The sequence below is a fragment of the Aquarana catesbeiana genome, linkage group LG03 (genome assembly GCF_042186555.1).
Source record: "Aquarana catesbeiana isolate 2022-GZ linkage group LG03, ASM4218655v1, whole genome shotgun sequence".
In the NCBI taxonomy this organism is placed as follows: domain Eukaryota; kingdom Metazoa; phylum Chordata; class Amphibia; order Anura; family Ranidae; genus Aquarana; species Aquarana catesbeiana.
In genome coordinates, this window is record NC_133326.1 from 149,197,162 (window position 1) to 149,213,363 (window position 16,202).

At 40.4% G+C, this 16,202-nt stretch overlaps 1 protein-coding gene across 2 annotated transcripts in view; it reads right to left on the minus strand.

The window, feature by feature from the left end:
• Positions 1 to 16,202, minus strand: part of PLXNA4 (plexin A4) — a 1,066,226-nt gene that overhangs the window by 322,679 nt on the left and 727,345 nt on the right. For both annotated transcript variants that reach the window (XM_073619416.1, XM_073619417.1), the window contains exon 6: positions 14,703 to 14,826. In XM_073619416.1, the coding sequence (XP_073475517.1) occupies positions 14,703 to 14,826 (124 nt within the window). The remainder of the gene's footprint in view (positions 1 to 14,702; positions 14,827 to 16,202) is intronic.

Genomic DNA, 16,202 nt, shown 5'->3' on the forward strand with positions numbered 1-16,202 from the left:
AGCAGTGGCGGCCGGTGAAGTTTTAGAATGGGGGGGACCCCACCCTTCCTGTTTGACCCCTCCTACTTCTCATAAGCCCCACCTTTTCTAGAGGCAACCCACTCTGTCCCCTGTATTGCAGTTGCTTCCACCCATAATGTCAGGAGTATACAGCTCAGCCTCACAGATAGGGTATATAGCTCAGCATTACAGATATGGTATATAGGTCAGCATCACAGATAGTATATAGATCAGCACCACAGATAGTATACAGATCAGCACCACAAGTGGCTCGCGGAACTTTCACAGCACCCCCCTGTGTGGGTGGCTCCTCACGGCACTTTCACAGCACCCCTCCTTTCCCCGCGGGTCGTTCCTGGCGGCATTTTCAAAACAACCCTCCACCCGGGTGGCTCATGTCACTTACCGGGTGTCCTCTCCTCCTCTCCTGTTTCTCCTCCAAAGCTTTCTCCGCTCTGTCCGACTTCAGCCAAAGTGCTGGATATCCCACAGGGATGCCTGGTGCTTTGGTAAATCGGGAAACAGGTCTCACTGACCTGCCTCCTGATTGGCAGGGAGGCACTGTGGTGTTAAAATAGTGACTATTGATTCACTAACTGGGTGGGATCAGGGCACACTCTCTGCGCCCCAAGACCACCCTATTTTGAAGCCTATTAGAGCCTCTGGCTCTAATCAGGTGCTTAAAAAAATGCACTCCCTCCCCTGCCATAGGAGTCCATGCGTTCAGTGTCCTGAGAGGGGCCAGGCACATGGATAGGGAGGCGGCAGCAGGGATGGGGGGACAGCACCTGTGCACCCACAATGCATGGGCCGCCACTGGGTGCTACTATTTATTGGTGTGACCATTGCTAATATTTTGTTTATAGATAGATGCTGGTGAGTTGAATCAAATACTGTTTTCTCATACTTTTTAGGGAGGGTTGTAGTGACATCTATCCCCTGGAGATCCTAGATGTGTCCCCTACATCATATTGCAACAAGAGGAATCTCAATCCTCTCTCTATAATTTTAGCAATGTCATATTCATGCATATCTGACAGGCAGTGTAGGATTTCCTAATAATGGCAATGGCAGGTGGACCTGGGATTTTAAAAAGCCAGGTCTTTCCCATCACAGTCCCAAGAGGCACATGAAGCTGAGGGTGATTCCTCCAAAGACATCTAAAAAAACTGAAAGTTTTGTGTTAACTGACTAGAGAGATGCTTGGATCACTAAATATAAATATAATTATAGGCAAATTATAGGCAAATCTTGACTTTCTATAAAAAATAAACAAGCTTGGTCCTGCCCTCCAGCACTCAATAAAGGTAATTGAAGCTGCCTCTTACACCAAAGGACAAATGAAGAGGCTGGGGAGATGGGAAACGTTAAGATTTGCATTGACTTAAGCTGCCTATATCTCTGGATCTGCTGATCAGTCTGCTGAAGGTAACCTCTGTTTACAAAGTTTTTATCACATGTTCAGTTTAAATTACTTATGCTCATGACAGGTTTACTTTTGCAAAGCTATTTTCTAAACTTTGAAAGAACCTTAGCAATAAAAAAATTTGAGAGAAAAGCACTAAATGTCTTGCACACCCCCCCCCCAGGGCTCACAGCTCTAGACCCCCTCACCCCCATTGGAGGTCCAGCACTTACCGGGCTGAAAAGCATTCTCTGTGTCTCCATTCTCCTCCTCTCCTCCACACTTGGGCATCAGCAGCAGTGAAGGTGTCCGCTCCTCTCATCCTTCTCCGCTTGCCAAACCACCACTAGGCATCCAATAGGTTTGCCTGGTGCTTTGGCCAATTGGGAAACAGGTCTCACCGACCTGCCTCCTGATTGGCGGTGAGGCACTGTAGTGTGAAGATAGTGAAAATTCATTCGCTATGGTCACACAATTGGGTGGGATCAGGGTGCACTCTCTGCGCCCCGAGCCCACCCTTTTTTAAAGTCGATTAGCGCTTCTCTGGCTCTAATCACGTGCTTAACAAAAAACACCCCCTCCCACCCCCGCCATAGGAATCCATGTGTTTGGCGTCCTGAAAGGGGCCCGGGCGCATGGATAGGGAGGCGGAGGCAGGGAAAGGGGGGGCGGTGACCATGCTCCCTCAATGCATGGGCTGCCACTGGTGGAGAGATTGGAATCTGATTCATTGCTTCTGTAGACAGGTGTCTTTTATACAGGTAAGAAGCTGAGATTAGAAGCACTTCCTTTAAGAGAGTGCTCCTAATCTCAGCTTGTTACCTATAGAGAAGACACCTGGGAGCCAGAAATCTTGCTGATTAATAGGAGATCAAATACTTACAGTATTTTACTCATTAAAATGCAAATCAATTTATAATTTTTTTAAATGCGTTTTCCTGGATTTCTTTGTTATTATTCTGTCTCTCACTGTTAAAATAAACCTACCATTAAAATTATAGACTGATTATTTCTAATTAAAAATGCAATATCTAACAAAGTGGTCTAGAACCTCTGTCAGGATTTTATTGCTGCTTGTATTCCCATTTGTACTTCACACCTTATTTTTTGTCTGGGCAATGGGTATCAAATATAAAAAGAAGAAAAAGATAAACATCCTCCATGAGGACAGTACTGTATCCAAAACCTAATAGAAAATCTGAAGAGGAGTGTTAAGTATGCAGGATCAGTGTCACACTAAGATATATCAGGTTGACTGTAGCTCACCCAATAATTTGGGTATTTTTGAGATAAGCAAGCAGTTGAAATGGGGAGTTTCTAGAACAGTTAAGTTCAGGAGGGCTACATACAATATAGTAGTAAACAACTAAATTCAGTTTGGCACCAGGAGATTGGGATATGAGTGTCTCTGGGAGCAATTTACAGTGTCCAAGCTGGGCCCCGGTGGTAGGCGGCAAGACAGCCATGGAGAACGGGAAGCCAGGGAGCAGTGTTATCAAGATCCCGGTGATGGAAGCATCTGAGCGTGACCTCATGCGCTTGGAGATCCCGAATCCAGAAAGAGGCTTGGAGTGCAGATAGGTGAAGCACAAGCCAGAGGGAGGAAAGAAGATGTGAGGCTGTTGTTTTGGTGCGTTTCGGGGCATGGCCCTTCTTCAGGTCATGTGACAGAAACAGCCAATGGGATATAAATAGGAAATGGAATGGGAGACAGCTGCGGGAAGTGTCATATTTTTAAAGGAACCATATCTGGTTTCACAACCGTAGCAAGACTTCCAATATTAACCCCCCTGGCGGTTTTCCCGAGTGTGGCTCGGGGTTAAAATTCAGTCCCATTAGCGGTAACCCCGAGCCACACTAGGGATCGCATTGCAGGATCCTGGTGCGGCGTTACTTACCTTGTCCCCGGGATCCTGCGATGTCCCCCGCTGTGTCTGTGGGCTCCGTCCTCTGCCCGAAGCCTCTCCGTGCCAGGCTCCGTTCCCTGCGAGCGTCGCGACGCACGGGGGCGGAGCCTGGTGGCAAATTCAAAAAAGTGTAAAAATCATAACACATACAGTACTGTAATCTTACAGATTACAGTACTGTATGAAATTATTTCACATCCCTTTTGTCCCCAGTGCTTTGTCCTATGCCCTGCATGCAGTTCTATATTATACTGTTCTTTCTGGCTGGAAACTGGAGATTGTCCATAGCAACCAAAAAGTGTCCCTTTACGTCAAAAATGACGTTTTAGACCAGCTAGAAAACTGCGATAGTAAATTAGAACACTTGCAGAATTGAGCGATAGTGAATTGTGGGGAAATTTATTTTATTATTATTTTTTTAATTATTTATTTTAATTTATTATATTATAATTTATGTTTTTGTGTTTCAAACTTTATCATACCCGGGATATCTACTGGACTCTTGTTTGGACAGATTTAAGTGTTTTATTGTTAAGAATTACAGACCTACAATATAAAACGCCAAATTTCCATGCAAAATAATTGTACCGCTTTCAGCACCTAAAATCCGAAAGAATCATACCGCCAGGGAGGTTAAAGTTAAAACTACTTGGTATAAGCGACTCAACATGCAACTGTGGAAAAAACATATAAGGAAACAAAATAGATGTATATAACAAGATCTATATATAATATAAACAATGATAATAATAATAGTAATAATGAACATAAGAATAAATATATGAGAAAAATTTAAATAAAAATAGAAATAAATAAATAAACAAATTGAGTAGATGCATCGAAATAACATGTATAAAAAACATTAATTCATCATAGCAACGCCCAATGACTACTAAAAAAAAATGATACTATGGATAACTATTTTTAGAAAAAACGTGTGTTCACATCTATGTTATGATTAATATGTGGCTATTTACCAATTCTGGTGGTCATAACAAATTGGATGGTGATAGAATGACGATTATGCAATAAAACAAAATACCAAGTGGACTCTACGAGTTATCAACATAAAATATTGAAAAATGTTCTCATAATGCACAGTGCCATGATTACATGCATAGATGTAAATGATTTATACAAGTAAAAAGGCGCAACATTTTTAATACAGAAATATCCTGTGAGAATTTAGTGCTAGGTGGCATATATGAAGTCCACATTCTCTAAAGTAGTTCAAGGAGAAGTCCACAAAAATTCTTTCAAAGAAGAATGATTAGTGGTAATTGGGAGGGAGAAGGGAGAGGGGAGGGGAAGAGATGGGGATAATCCACTCTCAGGGCTGCTGTCACAAGGGAACAGAAACCATGTTCCCAAAAACTACAAAGAAAAAAAGAAAAAAAAGAGAGGAGGCGCCTCTGGGTGCAGATTTTTAACAAGCTTAATTTACAATAAGGATTTCTTATAATTCTATATTCTTTTAACTACAGAAATGTGAGTGCATTATACAAAATCCTTATTGTATACTAAAAAATCTGCACCCAGAGGTGCCTCCTCTCTCTCTCTTATTTTCTTCATAGATGTAAATGCATGGCCAAAAAGAGAGAATCCAATTTGTAGATCCAGAAAGAATCTCGCTTGTACAATAAAGAGAACCTCTCATTGTCCGTGACCAAACCACCCGGGATGTGCTCAACAGGTACAACTCTTAGGCAGTGAATGTTTTTGGCATCATGGGCTTTAAAGTGGCGGGGTACGCTGTGCTCATGACAGCCCTTCTTTATGAACTGTCGGTCCTCCCCTATCCGTTTTCACAGGGTTCGCATCGTAGGGCCTACATACAACAAATTGCAAGAGCATATTAGTACACACACAACATATTCAGTAGAGCAAGTGATAAATTGCTTTATATCATATGAATTGCCAGCCCTATTGAAATACCCCAGTTCTATTATCAAAGTAGGACCTCATGTCCATAACGCTCTCTCTCTGAGGATTTTTTAATTTACTCGGGGCAACAATGTTCTTAAGGGTAAGAGTTCTTTTAAAGATGACCTGTGGAGCTGAAGGTAAGATGGCTCCTAATTTTGGGTCCATATGTAAAATGTGCCAATGTTTTTTGATAATACCTTTTATGGATCTGTGTTAGGGCTGGCACTTCATATGATATAAAGAAATGCATCACTTGCCCTACTGAATATGTCTTTCGATGCGAACCCTATGAAAATGGATAAGGGAGCATCGACGGTTCATAAAGAAGGGCTGTCATGAGCACAGTGTACCCTGACACTTTAAAGCCCATGCCCAAAACATTCACTGCCTAAGGCCTGATTCACACCTATGCATTTTTTGTGCTTTTTGCATGTTGCAGATTTGCTCTACAGAACGTGTTCCATAGGAAACCATGTTGAATGAACTGTAGTGCAAATCTGCAAAATGCAAAAAGCACTAAAAATGCATAGGTGCATTTGTAGAGTTATAGCTGTTAAGCACATCCCGGGTGGTTTGGTCACTGACAATGAGAGGTTCTCTTTATTGTGCAAGCGAGAATCTTTCTGTATCTATAAATTGGCCTCCTTGTCTCCTAACGGGTTAAATGGGGGGTTAGAGATCCACAACATTATTTAGGGTCTCATCCCATTCTGTGTTTGGTCATTTGATTAGCATTTGGTCATACACAACTTTTCACAATTTTTTACCATTTTAGGTGAGACTTTTTATATATTTTCTTTTTATGTCCATGCATTTACATCTATGCGTGTTCTCATGACTAGGGATGAGCTTACTGTTCGGGTCAAACATGAGTTCGACTCGAACATTGGCTGTTCGCCATTTCTTCGAAAACTGAAAATTACGGGCTGTTAATGCCAAATTTAAATGGCACGTAATGGCCCATAATGCACTGCGGGAGCGCAGTGCATTGCTGTATGATGATTAGCCAGAGCATGCACCATGACCTGCATGCTTTGGCCAATCACAGCGCCCTCAGCTAAGAGAGCCATAATTGGCGAAAGGCAGGGTGCCTTTCGCCAATCATGGCTCAGGGGGACTAAGTCCACGCCCACACTATATAACGCTGACTGCACGTTGGCCTCGTGTAGTGTGTCGTTGCCGGCGTGGACGGAGAGAGAGTTTCATTTAGATTGAGCAGGCAGGCAGATTATTCAGTTAGCTGCAGTGTATTTCATATATATAAATATATATATATATACTAGTATACTAGTATGTACTGTTTCTACTATACTTCTGGCAGGCAGGTGATTCAGTTAGCTGCAGTGTATTTTATATATATGTATACAGTCAGTCTAGTATATATATCCATATACAGTCAGTCTAGTATATATATATATATATATATATATATATATATATCCACTGCATACAGTTTAGCTAGATCTCACTCCGGTCCGTTCCTGGTGGTGTACTGTTTCTACTACACTTCTGGCAGGCAGGTGATTCAGTTAGCTGCAGTGTATTTCATATATATATATATACAGTCAGTCTAGTATATATATATATCCACTGCATACAGTTTAGCTAGATCTCACTGCAGTCCGTTCCTGGTGGTGTTCTGTTTCTACTATACTTCTGGCAGGCAGGGGATTCAGTTAGCTGCAGTGTATTTCATATATATATATATATATATATATATATATATATATATATATATATATATATATATATATATATATATCCACTGCATACAGTTTAGCTAGATCTCACTGTGGTCCTTTCCTGGTGTACTGTTTCTAATATACTTCAGGCAGGCAGGCAGGTGATTTAGTGATCTGCAGTGCATAAAATATATATACAGTCTCCTACTTATATATATCCACTGCATTCTAGTTTAGCCAATCCTATATCTGACTGCAGGCCATTCCCGGTGTATGTTTTCAAATACACTTTCAGACAGGCAGGCAGGTGATTCAGTGATCTGCAGTGCATAAAATATATATACAGTCTCCTACATATATATATCCCCTGCATTCTAGTCTAGCCAAGCCTATATCTGACTGCAGGCTGTTCCTGGTCTACGTCTTCAAATACACTTTCAGGCAGGCAGGCAGGTGATTCAGTGATCTGTCGTGCATAAAATATATATACAGTCTTCTACATATATATCCACTGCATTCTAGTCTAGCCAAGCCTATATCTGACTGAAAGTAGTTCCTGGTGTACGTTTTCAAATACACTTTCAGGCAGGCAGGTGATTCAGTGATTCAGTCATTTTCTGCAGAGTGTATAGGGCAGGCTGTATAGTATATACAGGCGGTCCTCTATTTTCATAGATCGAAATTAAAAACGACTCCTACCTACAAACGGAGGGAGATAACAGGAAGTGAGAGGAAATCTACCCCTAGGAAGGGAAATTCTCTCCTGTAAGAGCTAGTATGGGAAAAAGGTGTCTCCACTGATGCTTTATCACCAATCCTTGTTTCTACAACAACCCAACATTTTCAAAATCCAATTCTCATTGGGACAGAAAGTGAGATAAAATCTTCTGAACAGGGGCACAGACAGCAAAACAAATGTTACAGGGGTGATGATAACCCTTCCCTATGTTATCCAAAAAGCTTTTAAATAGATTCTTTTGGCTGGAGCTACACTTAGAAAATGTACCTGTTCCAAATTGCAAACAGATTCAACTTAAGAACAAACCTACAGTCCCTATCTTGTTTGTAACCCGGGGACCGCCTGTATACTGCTGCTGTTCAGAGTATATAGGGCCTGGGGGTCCCACGCCTTTTTTTAAAAATGTGGGTGCGGGGTTCACCTTAATATCCATACCAGACCCAAAGGGCCCATTAATGGGCTGGGGGGGTAACATTACATTACAGCCGCAAGCAGTTTTAAATGACTTTTTTCCTTTAGAAATGTCATTTTATACAGGGACTGTTCTAAACATGGGAAACATGCTCCACTTTACAGGCATACTATAGACACCCCCCAGGTATGATATGTAAAGAAATATTTCACTTTTATTTTTTCACGTTAAGCATTATTAAATACACTGCTCCCCAAAAAAATGGCCGTTTTTAAAACTTTTTTTTGCATTGACTTTTTAGGACAATAACTTGCATATTAGCCTTTAAAACTTTTGATTTTTCACGTTCGAGTCCCATAGACTTTATTGGGGTCCGGGGGTGTTCGGCTCATCGCTAGTCATGACATATGGACACTGTGCATCATGTGGACATTTTTCAATGTTTTTTGTTGATAATACGTAGAGTCCACTTGTTATTTTGTTCTATTGCATAATGATCGTTCACCACCCATTTTGTTATGACCACCAGAATTGGTAAATATCCACATATTCATCATAATATGGAACTTTAATATTGGAAGTCTTGCTGCAGTGGTGAAACCAGATATGGTTCCTTTAAAAATATGACACTTCCCACAGCTGTCTCCCATTCCATTTCCTATTTATATCCCATTGGCTGCTCCTGTCACACGACCTGAAGTAGGGCCACACCCCAAAACGTGTTGTCATGACAACAGCCTCACATCTCCTTTTCTCCCTACGGTTTGCGCTTCACCTCTCTGCACTCCAAATCTCTTTCAGGATCTCCGAGTGCATGACGTCATGCTCTTCCATCAGCCGGATCTTGGTAACACTGCTCCCTGGCTTCCCACTCTCCACGGCTGACTTGCCGCCCATCACCGGAGCCCGGCTTGGACATATCTGACCCTCCACCTGGCCTCTGTCCTGTCACAGTGGAGTTTGCTGGAGCCATGAGGTGTTCACCACCGCAGAATTGCTTCATACAGGAGCTTACAATTCTGCTTTTTTACAAGGTACTGTGCAAATGGTGATTTAGTCGCACCAGCCTTTCCTTCTATGCAAAGAGATTTTTTATTGTTGCTCATTATTAATTTTACTACAGTTTTCAATTAACTGCATTATGATCTGATCACATTGACTCAATCTAAGAATTTATCCACACCGGATGTTTCTGATCAGCGCTTAGTTGTGGCTACCTTTGTATGTATACAATAGAGTAGTACACTTTTTATTTAAAGCTGAGACTTGAGGAAGTTTTACACTCATCTATCCAGGGGGTGGTGAATTCAATCCTTGCTGTCTTTAGGGGCAATGGGTACTGCTACCTGACACTTCTGGAAGTGCCAGTGTTATAGTACTTATAGGAAGGGCATTTGTATATCCAAAGGCATGGCCCATCCTGTCCACTCGCAGTGTGTCATGCATCATGGACTTTTTGTGCACATGTTTTCACATAGGCCTAAGAGGTTATTTAAGCTCCTTCCCTCATGATCATCATGTTGTGAATTCTCATAAGCTACCTTGTTATTGAGACTATCGTTTTTTTTCCTTACTCATTGCTAACTCAGATTGCTGACGTTCAACTGCCACCTGCTGCCTGGACTTTGACTACTTATGCTTGCTGCCTGCATCAAATTCTTCCTGGATCTTGACTACTCTTACATGTCTGTCTCTGAATCATAGTTGCCCTTCTCCTGTGACCTCCTGAGGGTCAAGACCTAGTGATATCTCACAGAAAAGTAGCCTCGAGGCCACTAGGGTCACTGACCCATTGGCAGGGTATGGTTCCTTTCATTGACCCCAATATCACTAAAGTGCCTTGTTGTATGCCTGACCCCTAATTTACTATTGTGTTCTGTAGTGTGCCTGACTCCTATATCACTACTGTATCCACCACTGTATCTGACCAATATATCACTACTGTGTCTTGTAGTGTGCCTGACGTCTATATCACTACTGTGTCCTCTAGTATGTTTGATCTCTGTATCACTACTATGCCCTGTAGTGTTCCTGACCCCAAAACCAATACAATGTCCTGTAGCTACAAAAGGGAGAAAAACACAATGCCCAGTGGCCGACATTTAATTTGACCCAACTAGAAGTGTTGGATAGCAACAGTGTCAACAGTTCCAAAAGGAGAGGGAAGTATAAAGCGTCTTCATTTATAGGATTAGTCTAGTCCCAGTTTTCCTCCTAGTGACAGTTTTGCTTTAAAAGTATACTTGTCCATTAAAGCGGGGTTCCACTCAAATTTTTAACTTAATCTTACCCCCTTCAGTTAATTGCATAGATGTTCAAATGCCGCACGAAAAATGTTCTTATCGCTGTAATTACCTTTATTCTGTACTTTATTGTGGCACTTCCTGTCTCTCCTCCCATGGGAGTAGGCATATTTATTGCCTTTCCACGGCGCCGCACTGTCTCCTGGGAGCTTAGTGTCAGGCTTCCCAAGATTCAGTGCGGAAACAATGATCATGCGTGTGAACATGCTGTGAATGAACAGCATTCACCGCATCCAGGAAATCAATGCTTGTGGGCTTCACATGCCCACAAGCAAGATGGAAACAGCCAGCATCACATTTTTTAAGTTATTCTTCAGTACGAAAACAGACAGAGGCGGAAATATTACACCCAAACTGTGAGTATTATTTTGGGGTTAGCAAAGTGTCTCAATGACCTAAAAAAAAAAAAAAAAGATTGGTCGCCGGACTCCCGCTTTAAGGAGAAAAGGTCTTTCATCTAATACTTTTTAAATATTTCGCTATACTCTATGTAGAGAAACAGCTGAAATAGGGTCTGTGCCTTGCAACCATCCCTGATATTCAAAGGAATGAAAAGATGGAAAACCAAAACTGAAAGCTTAAATAAGACATAATTAAAATGTCTTGACAATGTTGCTGTTTAACTATCGAGGTTGTTCAATATCACTCAATATTGGATGTGATTTTTTTTGTTGTTGTAAAAGAATGGAACAAGCACAAAAGTATTATTTGCTACAAGCCGATGCCCCATGCAATGTAAATACAACTGGGCTGCAATGACCAAGAAAAGATGAGCGGCACAAAGAAATTGACGGTTTCAAGGATGAGCACATTATGCTGAAATAGTATTGTTATTCTTCGCTGCTCTGAGCAAAAGATCCATTCAAAATAGATCTTGTACATCTTTAAAATAATTCTACTGCAAATAATTACTCCAGAAGACTGCAATCAAGTGCATTTTGCAAAAGAAAATCAATTACGCTTTTTAAATGTGTAGATTTTTGAAAAATACAATTGCCAAAGGCAGAAAGACCACTTGTTATTAAGTGGTGCTATTATCTTTAGCTGAATGGACTTTTCTGGAGTTTTCTGACATCACACAACATCCGGTGTAACAATGATAGTTAGGAGAAATCGGCAACCCCACTAGTGGCTGATGTGCTCTAAATGTTAGCTGTTAAACCCAATTTACCTTGACTGTTACACAGTATATAATTTACTCTAAATCACCACCATTTCCTTAAAACCAAAGCGCGTGATCGTTTTTTCTTTTTTTTAAATGCCTCTCAGTCCAGGTTGAAATACCAACCTTCAACCTAAAGCTGTCACCATTCAGTATTTCTTCTTTGCCATATGACGTCTTCAGTCTTCTGGTTTGAATAACAGCATCATTCAAATTTAAAGAATGTGGATTCTGCTGTGAATACAGGGTGTCATGGGCCCATCTCCTGGGGAAGGGGAGAGGGACATCACCAAGGCACCCTCCATTCACTGGGAGATAGAAGCACTTATTTAAATATATGGTTTCCTGGACAGGAAGGCCCAGGCAGCCATAAAGACATTGTTAGAGGTTTTAACCCTTACCCACTAGGTTACACTCTAGGAGTAAGGAAGGTATCAGCTTTAGGGCCAGGTTAAGATTAGATACAAGAGGTATAGAGGGAAACCTTACTTTTTTAAATTTTTTATTGCACAACATATCCTAAGGTGAAAACTACCTGTTGCCAGGTTATTGGTACTAAAAACCAAGTACGGAAAACCAAGTATTGCCAAAAATGACCTATGCTGTTAAGGGTAACCTGTAGAAAAAAAAATCTGTGCAGCTTTGACTAAAGTTGAATAATGCTCTTTCTTGAGTTGGTGTTCCCCCATTCTGCCTTGTGGTTAGGATGTTGCCAAGATGCTCCCAGCTGATGATGCTCACCCCCACCATCACAGGAGCATGCTCTCTCTTTAATTCAAAACCCAGTGCATGCCCGGGTTTGCTATCCCCTCAGTGCAGCAGCTCTGAGCTCAGAACCAATGTTATGGGGAGGCAGGGCATGCATGGGGGTTTTAAACTGGAGAGAGGAAGAGCTCCTGTGATTATGTGGGACAGCATCAACAGCTGGGAGCATTTTAGCACTGTCCAAGAAACATGCAGGTTGGGGAAACACCATCTCTTAGAGATTTTGACATGGCTTTGGGATGTGAGCAAATAGCCTACACATAAAGCAAAGACATTATTCAACTTTAGTCATAGGTGTAGAGTTTGTTTTTAGCCACTGGTACTTCCTACCTGCAAGGACAGTTAAGTGAACCAAACCTTTAATGTCTAACTTATTTTTGATAGAGTAAGGAAGAGTTGAAATCTCCCAAGCAGGGGCAAAAACAACTGTAAAAACCTGATCGGAATTTCTACCCCTCACCACTCTATCTAAAACTAAAAAAAGGTTTTGGCTTTTGATACACTTTAACTTAATGTTATGTATTCTTTTCCGTAGTACATAATGGAAGTACATAATTTTAAATAAAGTTCCAGCAAAAATAAAGGGTAAGCACCCATATACCTTCCTGTGCCTTTTAAGCACGCTAGGAGCCCCAAAATCTAAAGTGTTCTTAAATGCAAATCTTACACTCCCCAATGAAAACTTAGCTCTGACCCAAATGCTTCCATTTCCTGCAACTCTCTATTAGTTATGTATAATGATGTGCAACCTCAAAAATAAGTTACAGGGCAGTGTTTGATATTCCTTGGAAAAGTCAAGATTGGCATATTAAGGAGTCCTGAGCTATGGGGCTCTTGCAGTTGAGGAAAGCAATGTGAAGGCACCTGTGGGAGCACTTGTGTTTTATTCATGATGCCAGTTTAGGTAATTGTATATACAGTACTGACCAGCATTTAACCTGCAACAAATGAATCAATAACAATGGATTGGTCAGTGTATGGCAGAGCACAATACATGTCTACACACAAAGGGATCACATCAGAGGTTTCATAGTTGCTATCTCCGTTACCTAAAAAGTTATACTTCAAGTATATCTTTGAATATGGGGTAATCCAAGGGCCCATAATTATATGCCCTATTTTATTCCCAACATAACCAGCAGATCACATCAATTATATAAAAGGGGATGCAAAGAACAATGATGATGTGCAATGTAAAGTAAGTGATAGGAACTATGTAGCATTCTTCTTTACTCATTTAGAGCATTTAGAACAATCCAAACTGATTGAAGCTTTGTTTCCATGGGCTGCCACACTTTGCCTTTTGCCTTATTAAATAATCGAATGTGTAATTTAACATATTAATTAGGAATCATGAATACAACCATCAATCTTTATATACCAGCAATTTCAATTATTATATGATCCACCACATGGAATATGGCTTCAGTATTTATATGTTTCTGGCTGAGTGGTATTTGCAGCTCGCTTTATGTTACTAAATAGTGTTAGACACAGGATTGATATGCCAGTATAAGGGCTGTAGCAAATGCAGCACAATTATATTATCAAAGTATAGAATGTATATGTTTGTGAACAATTCTCCTCATATTTGTTTACAGGTAAAGTATGCAGTTATTTTCAGTGTATCAAGGTGTCCTGCAGTAATTATTTACAACTGACAGCATTATTATTGATTTTAAGTGGTGTCAAATACCAGCAATGTGTTACAGGCCAAACAAAAGTAGAGCAGCTTGTCTTTGGCTTAGGACAATAGGAAAAGTATTAGTAATGGTTTGGGAAACAGAAATATAAAAAAATATAAAGTTGTACAAAATATTTGTTTCCTATCCAGTCTACCAATATAAAAGGTACATAACCTTATAATTTATTTCAGCCTGTCCAAAATAATTCTGCAATACAGCAGTGAAAAGGTGGCCAATCATTTAAATGCAGGTACAGTTCTTCTTGTCCGATAGTAATGAATTGATGTGAGCCCTACTCTGCTTTCTGTTCCCTGTGAATGGCTTAACCCCCATGAGGCTTTCCTCAATTTCTAGCCTGCACTGGGGCCTAATACACAAGATAATAGGTCTCTCTTCCTGCAGATTCAATTCAGAAGCAATTGTTTGGCTGTAATGCAAATCCGCCAGCAAATTGCTTTTGTTCTCCCAAAGATAACTCTACAAGTGTAAATTTCTATGATTCAACATAGATCCGTTTTTTCACATTAACAATGAAAATAATGATGAATTCGGGGAAATGATTACATTTATTAAATTAATAAGCTTGAATCTTTAGCTACAGTAATTACCATTCTCTTTGTTGTTAGGTTTCTTTGTTGGTATATATATAATACACTGTACCTAGGAAAGATATAAAAACTGCTTTATGCTGTTCTAAAGACTAAGAGGATTCTTACCAGCACATTATACTGAGAGACAGAGATATTGTTAGGATGGACGGTCAATCTGACACATTGCTTCATCTCTGACGCAAATCTTCGAGCCTCATGAGAACGCTCGCATCTCTCTTTTCTTGTACATCTAAAACACAGAACAAAACACACACATTATCTATATTAGTCTACATTCATTTATCCAAAAATTCCTTAAAACTGAAAATGGTTATGTCACATGTTGTAGAACTACAAGTCTAAATAAGCATTGGCCCACAAATTAGACACCACTGATTCTCCACCTAACCTACATGAAACTCAAACATACTGTTTTTTACATGCCATATATGCAATAGAATTTTTTCTTCTCAATTGTGTTAACTGCATTAAAGTAGAAGTTCTGTTATGTAAGACATATAATGGATATTAGTCTGCAACAGAAATTTCGTAAAAAAATAAAAATAAATGAAAAAAACAGAGAGATGTTAAGTATGGATGCAGAAATACTTCAGTTCTATGTTCAAAAATTTGCCATTAATTGTAGTGATATCCTGTAATAGGTTGTTTGTGTTCTAATGCCTGATAAAAAGACAGCAAAAATATTAGTGCAGAGTTTGGGGATATGCGCCCCTTTATAGAGCACCTATGCCCAGGCTTTGGACAGCAATATATTTACATATCCCTAAAAGAGTAAAAGACAGATTTAAAAAAAATAAGTCCTTGCTGATCTCTGAAGCTGCGGGCACTGTGAACAAATTCATTTTCTAAGTTCAAAGGCACTGTAACCACACTGCTTTTACTTCCTCTGGCAGTAGAGGCTTTCAGCCTTCCAACCTGTAAAAAAGACCTTGTGCTGTAAGGTGTTTAAAACCCAACTTCGTAGTATCTGTTGTGATTTTTGAGAATGCTATACTCCACAGCACTTGCGGTTAGAAAGGTCGGGGAGGAGTGTGGTTTTTTTTTGCTTGTTAGGATATGCAAATAGTTTATTGTCCATAGTCTGTGCATAGGTGTCTTTAAAGAATCCTAGGGTTGCTTAAAGAAGCAGTGTCACTTTTTTTTTTTTTTTTGCAGTGTTCAGTTTCCAATGGAACAAAGTAGTACTTTGTCCTATTTTCCAAGATGTCCTGTAATGATCTTTGCAATGTCAGACAAGGCACCCCCCAACCCCCACATGACTACCTATTACCACAGCTAACAAGGCAAGCACTGGCACAAGGAATGTAGAAGAAGGTAAGGCTGACTCCTTGTGCCAGTGCTTAAGAGCAGAAGACTGACACTCGTCCTGCAGTCAGCTGCAGTGTTAGGTCACTGTAGACCAAAGGGGGAGAGGTGGCCTGCCCAACCAAGCTAGCATTACTCCTAGAAACATAGAACACAGTACTACATACACTTTGACCCATCGGGAACTGTAAAAAAGTGATACTTCTTCTTTAAGAAGGACAGAATCCTTGAATGCAGCACCTGGAATGTTGTTGGGGCACTAATAGTCTAAACTAAATGCATGTTATAGACATTTATAGG